The sequence below is a fragment of the Lytechinus pictus genome, chromosome 2 (assembly GCF_037042905.1).
Source record: "Lytechinus pictus isolate F3 Inbred chromosome 2, Lp3.0, whole genome shotgun sequence".
In the NCBI taxonomy this organism is placed as follows: Eukaryota; Metazoa; Echinodermata; class Echinoidea; order Temnopleuroida; family Toxopneustidae; genus Lytechinus; species Lytechinus pictus.
This window is the reverse complement of record NC_087246.1, coordinates 46,746,026-46,763,637: the sequence shown is the minus strand read 5'-3', so window position 1 is coordinate 46,763,637 and position 17,612 is coordinate 46,746,026. Positions and strand designations below refer to the sequence as shown.

General features: G+C 36.9%; 1 protein-coding gene across 2 annotated transcripts; it reads right to left on the bottom strand.

Moving 5' to 3' along the window:
* Positions 1–1,098: 1,098 nt before the first annotated feature.
* Positions 1,099–16,898, bottom strand: LOC129254153 (2-Hydroxyacid oxidase 1-like). Of its 2 annotated transcripts, XM_064094947.1 has the most exons (10): positions 16,691–16,898; positions 14,462–14,580; positions 11,651–11,803; positions 11,077–11,228; positions 6,947–7,202; positions 6,237–6,412; positions 5,685–5,776; positions 4,499–4,660; positions 3,524–3,593; positions 1,099–2,119 (listed from the first exon to the last, which is right to left on the bottom strand). In XM_064094947.1, exons 2-10 carry the CDS (start codon positions 14,488–14,490, stop codon positions 2,025–2,027), a joined length of 1,185 nt encoding a protein of 394 aa, XP_063951017.1. In that variant the 5' UTR covers positions 14,491–14,580; positions 16,691–16,898; the 3' UTR covers positions 1,099–2,024. The 2 variants fall into 2 exon arrangements, with proteins under 2 accessions (XP_063951017.1, XP_054748587.2); XM_054892612.2 differs by lacking the exon at positions 16,691–16,898 and having other exon boundaries at positions 14,462–14,836.
* Between the last annotated feature and the right edge of the window lie 714 nt (positions 16,899–17,612).

The window sequence follows — 17,612 nt, the reverse complement described above, 5'->3', positions numbered from 1 at the left end:
ATTTCACATTTTTGAGATTGGGTTTTTGTTATCTTTTACGTCATTTTTAAGAACTGACAGTGTTGTTAGACTTAAAATTGCAAACAAATAGCACTATAAATAAATTCTTTATTCTAACGATACAATTATTAGTCTTGCGAAATTTGATGACTTTTTCATGTATTTTGACTGAGTAATAGAGGTTTAAACTCATTGTAGTGATTTTGCGAGGTCTAAAAATGCCAAATTCTTTTGAATGCGCAATTCTTAAGAACATCAATTTGGGTGAACTTTGAAGCTCTATAGCAAAAAATCAAGCACATGGACCTATGTTAATTTTCGAATATTATTTCGAATATTAAGGTTCTAAAGTATCTATGTGCAAAGTTTGGTGAAAATGACATGGATTTCACTTTAACTGTGGAACGTCCTTAATAGGGTCAGCTGGGTGTAACTGTTATTCTAGTCATATTTTACTATTTTCTAGTCATATTTTACTAGAACAGAGTTATTTCTGACTAGAATATGTGTCAGAAATGTGACTATCAGTGATTGCCATATCAGTTGCACCCAGCTGACTACTGGTCTAGTCAATTTGACTGATTTGTTTTAAGAGTGTATACACGACTAGGTAACCACTGGTCTACATGGGACCGTCCTTGGGCCTCAAAAAGGGTCAAGGTTACATGACGATAACGATATACTTCTCAGCTTAAACGTAACCAAAGAATGCCCGAACGTAACTCCTAACTTAACTTACTTCCTCGCCAGTAATCGCTTTTGTTCTATATCCCAAAGACGTCACGTGGATAAAAAAAAAACACACATCACCGCGACGCAATGGGTCTAATCAATCCTCATCAATAACATGTATTAAAATGGGGCTTGAATTTGATTTCCCAAACTTGAGTTCTCTATGGCTCGCCATTGTTCTTCGCATTTCAGTGAAACTCTCATCCACTCTCTCTTCCTATGAACTTATGCGACTCTTTAACAGCCAATCACCTCGCTACATTATCCGCTTGTGTCTCGCATCTAACGAACCTTGATTATACGCCTTCCTTGCATGGAGAAAATAACGAAAACGAACAAACGAGAAGACAGAAACAACCTGATTGATTCTTTTCGTATATTGATTAATTTATCTATATTTATTTTTATGACTTCATTATGTTTAATATCTTGTTTATTTTTGTATAAAAATAAATGATAGATAACCACACGTACATTTAATTGCAATATGAATGACAATTACTGGCGTATAGATGGGGGGATGGGGCAACTCTTCCCCCCCCCCCAAAAAAAAGGTACCACAACCAAGTTAAAACAAAAAGAAAGAAAAGGAGAAAAAGAAAGAGAAGGGGAAATATGGTACGATTTTCTAAATAGTATAATCCTTTGAAAATATTCTCTTAAGATCCAAAATGAAATGTTTTCAAAGGAATATTGCGTGTGTGTAGAATTGTCTGAATATATAATAATAATAATAATAATATTAATGATAATGATAATAAGCATTTTTATAGCGCCATCTATCTAAAAACAATCTATTCCGAGGCGCATTATTAGTATTATCATTATCCTGGCTTTAGCTCGAGCTGCCTTTCAGCGCTCGTACATGCAAGGAATTAATCCTGCCGGGTACCCATTCACCTCACCTGGGTCGACTGCAGCACAGTGAGGATAAATTTCTTGCTGAAGGAAAGCACGCCATGCTGTCTAGGATTCGAACCAACGACCCTATGTTTGAAAGGCGAGAGTCAGAACAACTAGACCACTACGCGCCCACATACATAATCTTTGTTAATAATAATTTCCCAACCGCACCATTCATCCATTCATCGGGTACACAGTGCACCAGAGATTTCCACCACACACTTAATTAGGCCCTATTAATGAAATGTATGTATAAAATGTAATATAAAACTTTTTTTTTTTTTTTTTGCTGTGATATCTGTTTCATTTTAGTCCTTTCATTCAAAGAAGTCGAATTTCACGGTGGAATATCTATTAAGAAAGAAAACGATAGAATGCCTCCTGTATAACTACATTTTGCTCTTCGGTATGGGCGTGTTTCGATGACGATAATACGATTCATGAACAACTATATCAGATGGAATGTTCTCCGGACTCGTACAACCTGTATTGGGGAAAACATCAGAGAGCATATGGGCATATAAACATACAGACCATTTTATGTTCGATATTACTCTACAAAGCATAACAGATACAAAAATAACAAAACCTATATTATCTGCGTTGATTGTTTCTGTAGATGGGAGTAATTAGATTTTAGATGATGTAATCAATGACGATGATCACGTACCTATAGAGTTTGAATAATATCGAATGGAAAACGAGTAGACCAAAGTAACATTTTATTTCGTTTCATTTCATTTATTTCCATTTTCAACAATTACAGTTGGTTTTGTATATTTTGGCATACAAATAACAAAACATATTTCAAGTATTCCTGTCCAAAAATTGTATTCAAGATTATTACATAACAGGTTGGAAATGGAGGAGGCTTCTAAATTACGAGTAGACCAAAGTATAATTAATCAGAATCTGAAAAAACCCAGATAACTGTGCATTTTTATTTTAAATATATATATTACGGAGTATTCTTTGACGTTTAAGTTGAACCATGGAATTACGATAGCCATAAGCTATCGATAGTTCGACAAGAGGAGATGCCGTGGCAGAGGGGTATCCAGCTATTGACTAGAAACATGAAAGTCAGAGGTTCGATTCCCAGCCACGACAACCATGCCCCTGGGCAAGGCATTTATTCAATCAACAGTGCTTATCAAAACAAATGGAAACGCTATAGGCATTGTCAGTCACTTGAATAATGCCAATGTGCGCTCATATTCTGAATTGGGAACTCAATTAAGAATTGAAGCTTTATGTGATGAATACGAGTCGTTTGTATAATAATCATTCTCCTCATAGGGAGTTTTCACTGGGCAACGTACGGAGAATTCAAGAACATAGAGAATCTATCGTCAAATTCCCGTCATGACAAAGAACAACCTAGAAGTCTTTATCGGACGAAACTGGTGTTCCGACCATTTTGATTCGACAAACACTTCCCAGCTGTTCTTTGTTATTTGACGGGCATTTCAATGCATTTATGCCCAGCGCACGCCAAACTATCCGACTACGACGCGATTTTTGATCAAATTGCACTTTGTAATGAATTTGAAAGTTCCAAGAAGTAAAAATCATTTTCTTTGAAATTCAGCATACTGCCAGGAATAGTAAAATCAGAATCCTGCTTTGCAGCAAGCCTTTTTTGGTCGGACTAAAATCCAAATCGGCTTCAAGTCGCAGCCGACGACGACGCCGTTACGGTTTGGAGTTGAATTTGTTTTTATTCCTACGGGGGGGGGGGGGTGGGCGTCCTCAAAATTGACTGGAATTTCGATCGTTCAGGTTTAATAGGTTGAAATGGATACCAAATGCTATAAGAATTTCTTTGAAAAATCAGATCGCATCGGATCGTTAAGTGTGCGCTGGGCTTTTATTGGTCTGTTCTTACCGCTAAGTGCTAAGGCGTGGTCAAATTCGCTTCTGAGAATTTCCAAAACATGCGACACACCTTTTGATCCCTGCAAAGAAACGTTTATGATCTGATGTTAAGAAGGCTTGAGATATAAATCGTTTTGAGGGATCTTTTTAATAGTTCCACAGACTTACTTTCAAAATCTGAATGAGGTCAACCATAGATATTCACTAGATATGTATGTAATCACCAAGGCATTGTGTCTTATAAATTCTGTTTGATTTAATTTGAAAATTATGTCATCTGTTTGGGAATGAAACTCGTCTATAATTTATTGACAATTTAGTTGGTCACTTGCATTATGTAATGACATCATGATAAAATGATGTTATTCGGGATGAAAAGGTCTTATTTTATATATTCTGGAATTATATAATAGCAAATCACCATGAACAATGAAGAAATGAATTTGGAAATGAACAATTTTCTTGTATTAATTAATTCTTTTATTATTATCTTAACGAACTTGATAGCACTGTTACGTTGGTACATTTTTTTTACATTTCCAGTGCACTTTTGAAAGCTTTCAGTCTTTGCTAGACATTATTTTCTAGTGTAATGTTCCACACAGTAGGTATATAGAACAGCTACTGTACTGTGGCTATATCGAAACGAGTGATATCACCTTCTCAAACGGTATATCAGTACCTTGAAGTCAAAAGTAATAAATGAATAAATAACAATGATAATAACAATAATAATTATAATAATAATAATAAAAATGATAATCATAATCATAATAGTAATAACAATAATAATAATCATAAATATAGTAATAATAATAATCATAATAATAATAATAGCATTATAATGATAATAATAATAACAATAAGGATAATAATAATAATAATAATAGAATAATAATAATAAGCATACATGATAACGCGAAATTCATTAACAATGTCGTTACTTTAAAGAATGTACTTTTCAATCAATGAGATATATGCCCACCTGACAAGCTAGCCCCCAAAGAATAGGCCTCCCTACAAAGACGGCCCTTGCACCTCTTCCAAGAGCTTTTAAGACATCCGACCCTGTCCTCACCCCTCCGTCCATGTATACCTCTATACCCCGATCATGGACTGCCTCTACCACCTCGCTGAGGGCATCGATCTGATCAAAACGAAATAAGACGTGTGAGTTAATAGGATAGTGCCATAGGCCCCTTTATATTCTTGTACCCTTTCTAAGAGTTTCGAAGAGAGCCTGTACACCCCTCTCCAGAGCTTTACCCCTCCGACCATATAAAACTCTATACCTCGATCACGTACTGCTTCTAATAATAATAATAATTAGACTTATATCGCGCCAAAGAGTGCTCAAGGCGCTTTTTAGGAAATTATAAAAGAAATAAAGAAGAATTGAAGAGAAATGTTTTGAGGTTAACGAGGGCAGCGATCTGATAAAAATACGTACGTTAACTAAATACGAAACATGTAGTATCTTTTTATTCTTTTCATGACGAGACAGCACTGGAGAGAAATTTATTTAAGCAAATATGACGGAGAATAAGGAGAAGGAGTGGGAGAAGAAGAGAAGAAGAAAATTAAGAAGAAGAAGAAGAAAAAGACGAAAAAGAGGAGGAGGAGAAGGAAGAAGAAGAAGAAGAGGAGGAGGAGGAAGAAGAAGAAGAAAAAAAAATTGCATTCAAACCATGTGGATAGGTGAAGACTTGATGGTAGACCAAATGATAGGAGACGAGTTGGCAATTGGACCGATACTCCTACTTGTAGGATCCAACGTCTGATCAAGGCTAATTTCGTAATTTACTGTCTAAAATTTCAATAATATTAATTTTCTGTTCCAAGAATCTAAAAAGGATGTTAATGCGACCTTTGGTGCGTACGATTTTCATTCCTAATACTTTTCTTCCGAATGTACCAGTTGTTTTAAACTCACATTACTGCAAAGTTCCCCCAAGGGGCGAATTTTGTAACCCTTAAGAATATTTTTTTTCAGATTTCAAATAAGTCATAAAAGATAGATGCATTTAAATAACAGTGCATTAATTTGAAGATATTTGGAACAGATTGATATTGTGAAATATGAAATTGAAATCTATATAGTGAGTTATTTTTCTTTTTCTTTACAAATATCGTCATTTTATTGTTAGTAATTTATTAATTGATAAACTCACTGGAGCGGGGGCTCCATCTGATTGCCTTCCACCGTGAGCTGATACCAGTATCCCATCAGCCCCTGCGTCGGCTGCTTCTCTGGCACATTCAGCTAAAGGGTAAGGTGGAATTGATGACATAAAAAAAAATTATTAAGACAGTAAAGTACTTGCATACTTTTAAAATTTTATATCTTTTTACTATATGAACGAGAGTAAGCACCATTCCTTTTCTCTTCATTCTCTTCCTCATCTTCTTCTTCATTCTTACTACTACTACTGCTGCTGCTGCTGCTGCTGCTGCTGCTGCTACTGCTACTGCTACTGCTACTACTACTACTACTCTACTAATACTACTACTACTACTACTACTGCTACTACTACTACTACTACTACTACTACAACTACTAACTTCTACTACTAGCACCATCCCCACCCCGCCACCACCACCATTAAATAATTCTTACACATCGATTAAGCCAATTTCCGAGTGATAATTATAATAATTTAGTATAATATAATTATATAGTAGCATATAATGAGTTCCACTGAAATTAAATTGTAAAGACTTACCTGACAGAACCCCTTTGCAGACGACAGGAAGTTTGGTTATTGATTTTATCCACCTGACGTCATCCCACGTGGCAGACTCATTAAATTGTTGGCTATGTAAGTAGGCCACAAGTCTTGTGTCTCCATTAGCTTTGAATTCTCTTGAAGAAGGGATATCAGCATCTAAATTTTTAAAGCTGCCGAGAAGAAAATCGAAAACACAATAGTCTTAAGGTAAAGATATAAATATTTTGGCCATAAAAACCTGAAGCCTAATTGCCAAGTAGCTCGTGTGTCATCATGAGCTAAAAAGGCTTGGTTTAGTGGTGATGGATTGTAGGAGTGAAAATATGACCTGAGGTTGAATATTAATATTCATAATTCACAGCTTTTCAAGGTGTATTGATATTATCCATAATTCATTACTATTAAAAGTGAATTACATTTGTTCCTCCCCTTTCCCAAGATATGCTTGAATATATAGTAGGCCCACAAAATCGTCTTTCTTAAATTTGCAATTGTATTTAGATTTTTTTTTTCAATCCATAATTGAAATATATCCCTTCTGAACTTTGATCGTGTTATTATGAAATAACAAATTATATTTTTCTAAAAAATCTATTTTTGTAATAAAAATATGTTGTTAAAAATAATCTGAACAATTTATTTTAAAAAAAGGATACCTGTTTACAAATATCAAAATGCGCATTGTGGGATGTAGCATTTCTTACCAAGATGATAAATCATGCTTTTCCAAACCGGACCTGACCTTTGAATTAACTCCTGCCACTGGCGAGTCAATAGTGACGACGATGGCTTTGAAGCCCGCCCTCTCACTTTCTCGAACGACATGCTGCGTCAGTAAACGGTCTTTGAAGAGGTATGTCTGCATCCACCGTAGGCCGCCTGGGGCTGCTACCTGAATATCAGCAATGGCTGTAGTAGCGTTGACAGACAACACCATGAGAGCACCTGCCGCAACAGCACCTGAAGAAGGGATGTAGGTTTATTAATATAGAAATATTTATCCTTTTGAAATCCTTTTAGTATACTATTACGGACAACTAAGCCTGGTAACTGTACAAAAATAGGCAATTCACTTAATTTTCTGTCTTGTACGTTACGTTTGTCTAATTTGTTTTCTTTCGCATGTGTTTGGTTTGAGTTGATGAGAGCATTGAGGGCAAACATATATTCATATAATGTGTAATGTTTTAAGAAGTCAGAATTTTGATCAAGTACATTTCTTTACTTTTTCGTAACCAATTTTTCGCAACTTTTTAGCTTAGAGGAGACAACTTTCTATTAAAAGAATGTTTTTGTCAAAGCCTTTATTCAAAGACATCGAGAAATATGATACATCGACAGGTCTTTATACAGTTGAGCAGAATATACGAGATATCTTAAATTCCTCATTATCTCGGATTGGCCGGAATAAAGTGATTCCATCGAGCACTTTAGTTTGATCACGAGTATAGAAAGAATGCGACGAGTTATAATTCTAACTAAAGGAAAATAAAATAGCGAGATGTTGTCATTGGCTCTGGAGAGGCTTTTGGAAAAGCTCTTTAGTTTTGCAATATCAGAAAATGGGAATCAACAAAGTACCTGTCTTCTTGTCACCCTTACGAATAAGAAGTGACGAGATTTCGCTATCAAAGTCAAACGAAAGAAGCCTGTATAAACACTTTTTGAGAGGGTTCACTTTGTAACAAAAAAATAATAAAAAATTGATTCGCGTTAACAAAAAGGAACGGTAGACCATAAAGGAATAATTTGTCGACATTTCCTTCTCAAGAAATTTACAAATAATAAGAGAAGGTGTTTTCAAGTAAAAAATGGTCGACACTTTTATATTTTGGGGTATTTTGAATGCCACAAGATTATTAAGAAAAAAGATAGACTAGAAATCTCTATCATCTTCGTACTCCTCAAAAGTGGGTGACGAGATCGTCACACTCAAGAAAATGGCTTGGTGAGATCACCTTTGGTATCGTTACATTACAAAAGGAGTTGAAGAGATCTTTGTACTATCGTCTCAATAAAAGGGGTTGACAAAATCTCTATATTATTGCATCAGTCAAGAAAAGGGGTTGACGAGATCTCTCTATTATAATTACACTAAAGAAGAGAGGTTGACAAGATATCTCTATTATCTTCATAATTAAAAAGGGGTGACTACCGTCACACTCAAGAAAAGGGGTTGACGAGATCTCTCTCTTGTAATTGCACTAAAGAAGAGAGGTTGACAAGAAATCTCTATCTTCACAATAAAAAAGGGGTGACTACCGTCACACTTAAGGAAAGTAGTTGACGAGATTTTTGTATTGAGCCGACACTGAAGAAATTGAACTGAGTGACGAGATCATCAATACACTACAATTGGGGGTAGGCGAGATCTCTCTACTATCATCACAGTCAAGAAAAGAAGTTGATGAGATCTCTCTATTTTCACCACACCCACGAAAAGGGGTTGACAAGATGATCTCCCTATTATCGCTACACTCAAGAAAAAGGGTTGACCAGATCTCTCCACTATCGCCCCATTCTAGAAAAGAGGTTGACGAGATCTCTATATTATCGTCTAACTCAAGAAAAGAGGTTGACGAGATCTCTATATTATCGTCTCACTCAAATAAGAGGCTGTCGAGATCTCTAAATTATCGTCTCACTCAAGAAAAGAGGCTGACGAGATCTCTATATTATCGTCTCACTCAAGAAAAGGGGTTGGCGAGATCTCTCTACTGTCGTCACAGTCAAGAAAAGAGGCTGACGAGATCTCTATATTATCGTCTAACTCAAGAAAAGAGGTTGACGAGATCTCTATATTATCGTCTCACTCAAATAAGAGGCTGACGAGATATCTAAATTATCGTCTCACTCAAGAAAAGAGGCTGACGAGATCTCTATATTATCGTCTCACTCAAGAAAAGGGGTTGGCGAGATCTCTCTACTGTCGTCACAGTCAAGAAAAGAGGCTGACGAGATCTCTATATTATCGTCTCACTCAAGAAAAGAGGCTGACGAGATCTCTATATTATCGTCTCACTCAAGAAAAGGGGTTGGCGAGATCTCTATATTATCGTCTCACTCAAGAAAAGACGCTGACGAGATCTCTATATTATCGTCTCACTCAAGAAAAGGGGTTGGCGAGATCTCTCTACTGTCGTCACAGTCAAGAAAAGAGGCTGACGAGATCTCTATATTATCGCAACACTCAAGAGAAGAGGTTGACGAGATCTGTGTATTATCGTCAAACTCAAGAAAAGGGGTTGACGAAATCTGTGTGACCATATCGCTATGCTACTGTCTCACTCAAGAAAAGGGGATGTTGAGATCTCTCTATTATCATTACAGTCAAGAAAAGGGGTTGACGAGATTTCTTTATTATTGTCTTACTCAAGAAAATGGGTTGACCGAAGGGTTGACGAGATCTCTATATTATCGTCTAACTCATGAAAAGAGGTTGACGAGATCTCTATATTATCGTCTCACGCAAGAAAAGGGGTTGACGAGATCTCCCCAATATCGCCCCATTCAAGAAAAGAGGTTGACGAGATCTCTATATTATCACCACACCCAAGAAAAGAGGTTGACGAGATCTCTATACTGTCGTCACAGTCAAGAAAAAGAGGCTGACGAGATCTCTATATTATCGCAATACTCAAGAGAAGAGGTTGACGAGATCTCTCTATTATCGTCAAACTCAAGAAAAGGGGTTGACGAAATCTGTGTGACCATATCTCTATGCTATTGTCTCATCCAAGAAAAGGGGTTGTTGAGATCTCTCTATTATCATCACAGTCAAGAAAAGAGGTTGACGAGATCTCTATATTATCGTATAACTCAGGAGAAGAGGTTGACGAGATCTCTATATTATCGCAATACTCAAGAAAAGGGGATGTTGAGATCTCTCTATTATCATCACAGTCAAGAAAAGGGGTTGACGAGATATCTGTATTATCGCCACACTCAAGAAAATGAGTTGACGAGATCTTTATACTATCGTCTCACTCAAGAAAAGGGGTTGACGGGATCTTTATATTATTATCACAGTCAAGAAAAGGGGTTGACGAGATCTCTATATTATCATCACAGTCAAGAAAAGCTGTTGACGAGATTTCTCCAGTGTCTTTACTGTCAATAAAAGGGGTTGATGAGATCCCTTTATTAATTATCGTCGCACTCCAGAAAGGGGTTGACGAGATTTCTCACTATTATAACATGGAAGTAAATTATCATGGAAAGTATGTCCTGCTTAAATTAATGAAACCTACAGCTATGGACAGTATTTTGGTCATATTTTACTTGCTGCTTGTTTTGGTGCAACTTTCTATTTGTATCATGACATAGTAATTTTAACCAAATAAGGGTCATAATTAAGAAAGAATAAAGGAGTTACAGTAACATGGCCAAGAACTGATAGTAATGTTTTTGTGAGTTTTTTCTAAAGAAAAATACCGGGGAAATACTCGAATGGCAAGTGGTGCAAATGCATACAACGTCCATTGCTGTGCTTCATCATGCTCGTAGCTTAGAAGCTTTCGATTTGTCAATATCACTTTTCACTCCAGATTAGTTCTTTAATCGAGGCTATGCGAATATCAACTGAATTTGAATATTAATTTGTGTTTGAATTTAGATTTGAAATTGAAATTTGATTTGAATTTAGCTTTGAATTTGAATTTAGATTCAAATTTGAATTTGAATTTAGATTTAGATTTGAATTTGTATTTAAATTTGAATTAAAATTGAATTTAGATTTGAATTTGAACTAACATTTGAAATTAAACTTAAATTTGACTAGAGATTTAGTTTGAATTTGAATTTGAATGTCTTGAAGCCCTTCAACAAATCTTACCTCTTGCGGTTTCGGCCTCCGCATCAGGATGGGCAAAGAGATGAACAGCTGTAGGTGCAATGCAGATAGGATACGGGATCGGTTCTCCTAGAACGGTCGTTGAGAGGTTCCGATGGGATACGTCTTGGAGAACACGGTTTCTGAGTATATACCTAAAGTAAGATTCAAATGATTACATTCCATAGGGTCTTAAATCTAGCAGAGGGTTGTACAATCTTCACAATTTTAAATCCACAATCCGTCTTCAAATCGACCGATTTTAGGTCATTAGATTCGTCACGTGTTCAAATAAACATTTATATAGTTAACATACAAATTGATAATTTCCAGGAATATAAAGTCTTGGCGAAGATAGGTGATAATTATGTGTATCTAAAATACAAAGGAAAAGGTGGGAATAAAAATTATGTCGTCATTACACCATTCATTTGCATAATATTTGCATATGCTAAAAAATATCATCTTTTTATCATAATGTAAGTGATTTAAATAAAATCCATTATTGTTATTTTTCGTCCGACTTTAAAAAACCTTTTTTCACCTTTTTTAATGTTCAATTATCAATTTTTAATACCTTGAAAATGCTTCCGTGCTGCGTTTGAGACACCACTCCCTCTCTCGTCCGTAGCTATAGTATTGCAAGAACGCGGGAGGCAGTAGTTCACTTGCCCGTTTTTCGTAGTCTTCGATGGTGAATAATTCATCCTCCTCATCAGTCATCTTGCCCCTGTGGTGACAAATTTTCTAAGATTTTAAGTCCAATCTCGGAGATAAGAAATATCAGTGGCATATCTAGGGATACCATCGCCAATTTCTAAAATCGCGCCCGTTCCTCTGTAAACCTACTCCAGCTAGGGGAACAGGCCTTGAAAGGACCTGTTGAATTATTTTATCCGACAGTTTTCATTGAAATTGTGATCAGCCAATTGAAAGAAAGGAAAGTAATCAAATCTGAAAAAAAATGTCTCTGAAGTGAAACACTCTCCGGCGCTCAGCTTTGAAATCGCATCCTTTCAAACTTGGGAGACAGTACTATAATATTCTTCGGTTGAGATATCAAACTTTCGAGGATTTTTTTATTAATTATTCTTGCCGTTGCTTGTCACTTTCTATCGTCTGCGTAGTTTGTGTACCTTTTTGTTTTTTCTTCCCTTCTCTTTCTGTCTTTGCGTCCCTAAATAAGTGGCACCATAAATATGCTCCCTGCCCTTTGAACAGTTACCGATCAATAAATGTAATTCCGATGTACAAGATCGGAAGAAGAACGGAAGTACACTAGTTTCCTGCTAACGCACAACTAAAGACTAAAGATCAAAATCCAAGGGACTTATCTTTAAATGTCACACTTTCTCTCCCTTATACCAGGGCCGGTGACAGGGTATTTTGATTGGGGATAGACGCCTAAAGATGACGTCATATTTTCAACCGAAGCCAGAGTTACACGATCCAGAACTCTGTCTTTATTTTTACGTACATCTCCTTTCTTCTTCGTTCTTTTTCTGTTCCTCTTTCCCCATCTTTTCTCCCTTTTGTAAAAACTGCATTTGAATTTTTGAGGATGGGGAAGTGGCGGGATGAGTGCCCCCCCCCCCCCCCCGGTGGAGCCGGCCCTAATGTCAAATTATGAAATCGAAAATATTACAAAAATACGATACTACCATTATTTCATGAAAACATTTTTTCTTCGGACTGTTGGGAGTTTTAAAAGATTTAGTACAGTATATATACACCTCTGTATTGGGTGAATTTAAATGAATTTTCGACCCCGTTTCCCCCTTATTCTGTGACTCTGAAAATTCAATTTCAGTGAATCAAGCTTGGCTTATTATTGTTCAGTTGCAAAACGTGACATCAAAGCTTTGTATCTACTTGCACATACTACATACACGTAGGCTATATATTCAATCTATTATTTTGGGGTGACTAATTGTTGGATTAGAACCGGGCTGTAGCATTGTAGCACGTACATATCAAACATAAAATGCACGGACAAACAACATAAAGATAGCCATTTGTATTTAGGTTCTCGAAAGCACTGAACAATTAACGTCCATGTTTATCATAAAACCGTAAACTGGTTTACCCCGAGCTATAATATGAAGTTTCTAACTGTTTTAGTTAACAGAGATATAATGAGTTATGAAGCTGCAGTCATATGTAGCTGGTACAAATACATGTTAAAACGGCTGTTATCGACTCGCCGTACGGTGACCGTAGGGGAAAATGTGACTGAGCCTTTATGCATGTTTACTAACATACTTAATTCATGCAGATTTTATTCAACCGAGGCTTTGCCAGAGACTTGTCAGACATAGCATCGTCCGGGAGCATCGTATGCATTGTCAAGGCAGAATATGGAGACATGTGAGTGGAGTCTCTGACATACGTTCTCGTCTATGCTAAATAAGAGGGGCATGGTGGCCAAGTGATAGAGCACCCGTCACACGAGGAACGGGAGGTTGACAAAATGTGGGTTCGATCACTGTCCCAGTTATATAAAAAAAACTTTTGAAAATGGAACATCATCTAGGCAAGCAGGCGCTTGCAACTGGATACTAGAGAGTTTTCGCATTTACTACGGAGACACACTCTACAGCAACGCATCGAGTCCTTTTAAAATGTAATTAAAATCACAATGGAGAGCTGAGAGGCTTTTGTCGAAAGTTGGTGGACTGGGGCAGGAGATCATCTGAAGATTTGCACCGGACCAACATTTGCAAATATGTCGATGTCCAGAGTCAAGAGATTCCGATGCTGTCCAGGTCCACCAGCGTTCGACAAAAGCCGCTAAGCTCTCGATTGTGATTTGACTTGCATTTTCAAAGGAATTAGTGCGTTGTAGAGCCGTGGTTGTAGAGAGTGTCTCCGTAGTAAATGCGAAAAGTCCGGAATTTCATGTTTCTTGTAAACATGAAATTCAATGTCTCTTAGCCGTAGGCGTATGCCCTTTTTATTAATCGGGAAAATGATATCTAAGTAGAAAGTTTCCCCAATGAAAGTCCATTTGATCGGTGGTGTGTATATTAGGTTTATTGTATTATACAAGGATATTAGTCAATCGACCGAAGGTATAACAATCAATTTACACAATACAATTATATGTATTCATGATTCGGAACGGGAGAGGGGGGAATTATTCACCTAGCACCTTTTACCAAGTGCTGTACAAGTGTGTTTTATGATAAAATCACATTATCATACCGTCTGCACAGATTGTTCTAGGCTTATATTCAAATTCCAGACACAATTAACACACAAGTTAGTTATTTTCGTGGTGTAAATGTAGAAACATGGACCATTGGATAAATGGAATTATAATTAAACAAAACGGTGCCGAAACAAATTATAATCTCATGTTAAAAAAAAGAGAGAGGAATATCATTACCTCAACTGCGCTCCGCCAGTAGGATCCATGACCGCATGCAGCTTTTTTTTTCCGTATCTCTTGATGTGATTGAGTATTATACCTGTACACCTGCATATAAATGTTCCGGAATTCGCGATCTGTGCAATTAGAAACCTTGCATGAGGTCATTCAAGTGAGAATTGTTACGTAATATGCACAGTCCCAAGGTGAAAGAAAACAAAGATTCGAGACTGAATTCAGACGGGTGCGACCGAAAATAAAAGTTAGGACCTATGTGACTAAAATTTTAAATCGTGCGGCCATTAAACAACAATAAACACGCAATAATCGTTATGCTCAGTGTGAGAAGCATCAATAATAAGCCGTGAGGTTAGCTCATGATCAACTTTTCTCAAATGACCTTTGTGATTTTTCATTAGGATAAGCACTATCATTTTCAAATGTTGATGTTGCGTAAGCTTTACCGGTAGAGTATTCAAATTCTAAGAACAAAAGGCATTGTATCGACCAGGTGACTAGAATAGTACATCAGGGATAAAGTTTGGAAATCTGTTTTATTGTCTGCCTTTGGCACATTTGACTATTGTTTAGGCTACTGTCAAATACCAGTGATTATGAAGGCTCTATTTATTACTCTTCAGCTTGGATGTTATAAAATGTATATATATTTTGAAAGGAATACATGATTAATAATCAATTCACAAATGCCTATGTCAGTGAATTTGAAAGCCATCTTCATGGTTGTCTCCAATGACCTTTTTCTGCTCGTGCGCAGCTTACAACCGTCAACAGACTTATTCTGAAGGGAAAGGAAAGTGAAGAAAGAGGCAATAGATAAATAAATTTCACGCTCAATCATTTTGGCCCAAAGCTGCCTGCTGAAGTAAGCAATAATTTTACAATTTAAAACTGAGTTAAAAGACCAGTCAAAATTAATATCATTTCAAAGCGATTGATAAAGCAAAGGTCCAATAGCCATTTAGTCCATATATACCATTTGGTCTAATTAAACTTAAGTGTTAATTGTGCAAAATAAATGAAAAGAAAATGGGTATTAGACATAATGGTAATAGACGAACTGGTGATTAGACGAAGTGATGATTAGACCAAATTGGTATTGGACCAAATGGACGAAATGTTGATGGAAGAATTGGCGCATTAGACTATGAAGGTAGACCATGTGGTGAGTGGACGAGTTGACAGGGGTCGAATTGGCAATTTACCTTTGTTCAGCACATAAAGCTGGGTGTGCCAGGATGGGTGATGGATTTCATGTCGAGGACCCATTTCCATGGGCGGTTCCAGCTTTCGCCAAATAGGGGGAGGGGGTAAAAAATGTTCATCCAAATTTTTCCTGATTGGCAGAACCCCCCCCCCCCCGATTTTTGTTGTTTTTTAGGGGTAAAGTATATTAAGAACGCCTTCACTTTATACAGAAGATATGATATCTCATAAGGCCTAAATAAATAATCTGAGCGCGAAGCGCGAGCTCATGTTTTGTATATTTAATTTATTCAGACCTGGATATCGCACATTCTGAACATTTTTTTAAATCATAAACAATATGCTTAAATATAAATATATTAACTAAACGATTAATGCGAGCGCGCAGCGCAATATATTGTTGACCTGAAAAGGGACTTGGTAAGTATTGCTTTCAGTGAGTCATGAAGAGGATTAATATCTCACTAACTAAATAATGCACGAAGCCCGAGCTAAAAATTTTTCACTTTCTGACCTGAAAGCTGTTCATTTTAAACACGCTTTTAAACAGAGAGCAAAGGCTGCATCTCTTGATAAATAATTAATACGAGCGCGAAGCGCAAGCCGCATTATCTTTGCAACTTAGAAATAAAAACGGGACTTTCTAACCACTTTTTATATTGGACAGGTTGTGCATCTAGTTAAGCAATTAACGCGAATGCCCAGCCAAAGCTAAAATTATTTGACATATTGACTTGAAAAGGGGGCTTTTAAAGGACTCTTTACGAAGAGTATTATGTATCTCACTAATCTACGGCTGCTTTGCACCCCTGGGGCCTGGAACCGCATTTATAATTTTAAAAATTACTTGTACTGTCTTCTCCCGCCTTTGCTCTTTCACAATCAGACGACAGGTTCCGCGGCCACGAACTTGAAAACTTTTGATAAATAATATCTAATGGGTGAGAAAAAGCCACCATTCGGACGACGAGTTTTAATATTTGCGACCAAAACCTGAAATTGCAAGTATGCCGATTGTCTTACCCGGATATTCGGGGTCAAAACCGATTCGAAGGGCTCGTATTCTTTTATAAGCCTTAGGCATTGATTACAGTTACCAGGTCCCTCGGAAAGGACTCCGAATCGTCTCGAAAGCTTTTTAGTACATAATTATGTATCATAAACCACATTGTGCTGCACTAAACACAGGGGAGGTAGGAACTGATTTCTTGGGATACTAATGCGCTGTAAATGCTGACCCAAGGTTAGGGATAATGATAATATCCAAGTCCTTTGGAAGGGCATACAGACTTTTAATAATAATGTGATGCGCGCTGTAGAATAACTGTGTATCATTATTACATAACTAGTATTTGTCCGATTGGCGATCAATGGCCGCCGAAAATAGAATACAGATATACATTAAGATATTAGGTTGGTTAACATGATTATGAAAAAAAAGTTCGATCTGCACGTTAAGCCAAACATACCACTTAACATAAAACAAATAAATAAACCAAAATTATTATCTTTACATTGTTCTGAACCCAAAACTCTTTTACAATCTCGACCCTAACCCTACACCCTCTGAGATATTCAGGCCGGAGCAAATGTTGCATGAGCAAATGTCGTGTCGCTGATCGGGCGTACTTCAGAGCCGACAATACAAAATCGTCATGATACCAACAAGGCAACGCAAGAGGGGGTGGGGGGGGGGGGGGAAGGGAGTGCAAGGGGGCGAACATCGCCTTGTAAATTTAAGAAAAAGGAAGAGAGAGAGAGAAAAAAATAAATAGGAAGTAAGAGAGGTATGCAAAAGATAGGTCTTGTGTTGGTCTATACCTACCCCTAATATTTAAATGAGGCGAATAATGACGTCACATTTCGGTTGTGTTACCCCATTAATTATAAAAAATACCCTGGCGTCGACCATCTCCACTAGTAGCCCCATCTTTAAAAAGGGGGA

Excerpts from the sequence above, each read along its gene's own strand:
- LOC129254153 (XM_064094947.1), bottom strand. The coding sequence starts at position 14,490 with ATGGATCCTACTGGCGGAGCGCAGTTGAG. Across the intron at positions 7,203-11,076 it reads GGAGGCCGAAACCGCAAGAG|GTGCTGTTGCGGCAGGTGCT; the intron begins GTAAGATTTGTT and ends TCCCTTCTTCAG. Across the intron at positions 3,594-4,498 it reads TTTGGGGGCTAGCTTGTCAG|GGATCAAAAGGTGTGTCGCA; the intron begins GTGGGCATATAT and ends GTTTCTTTGCAG.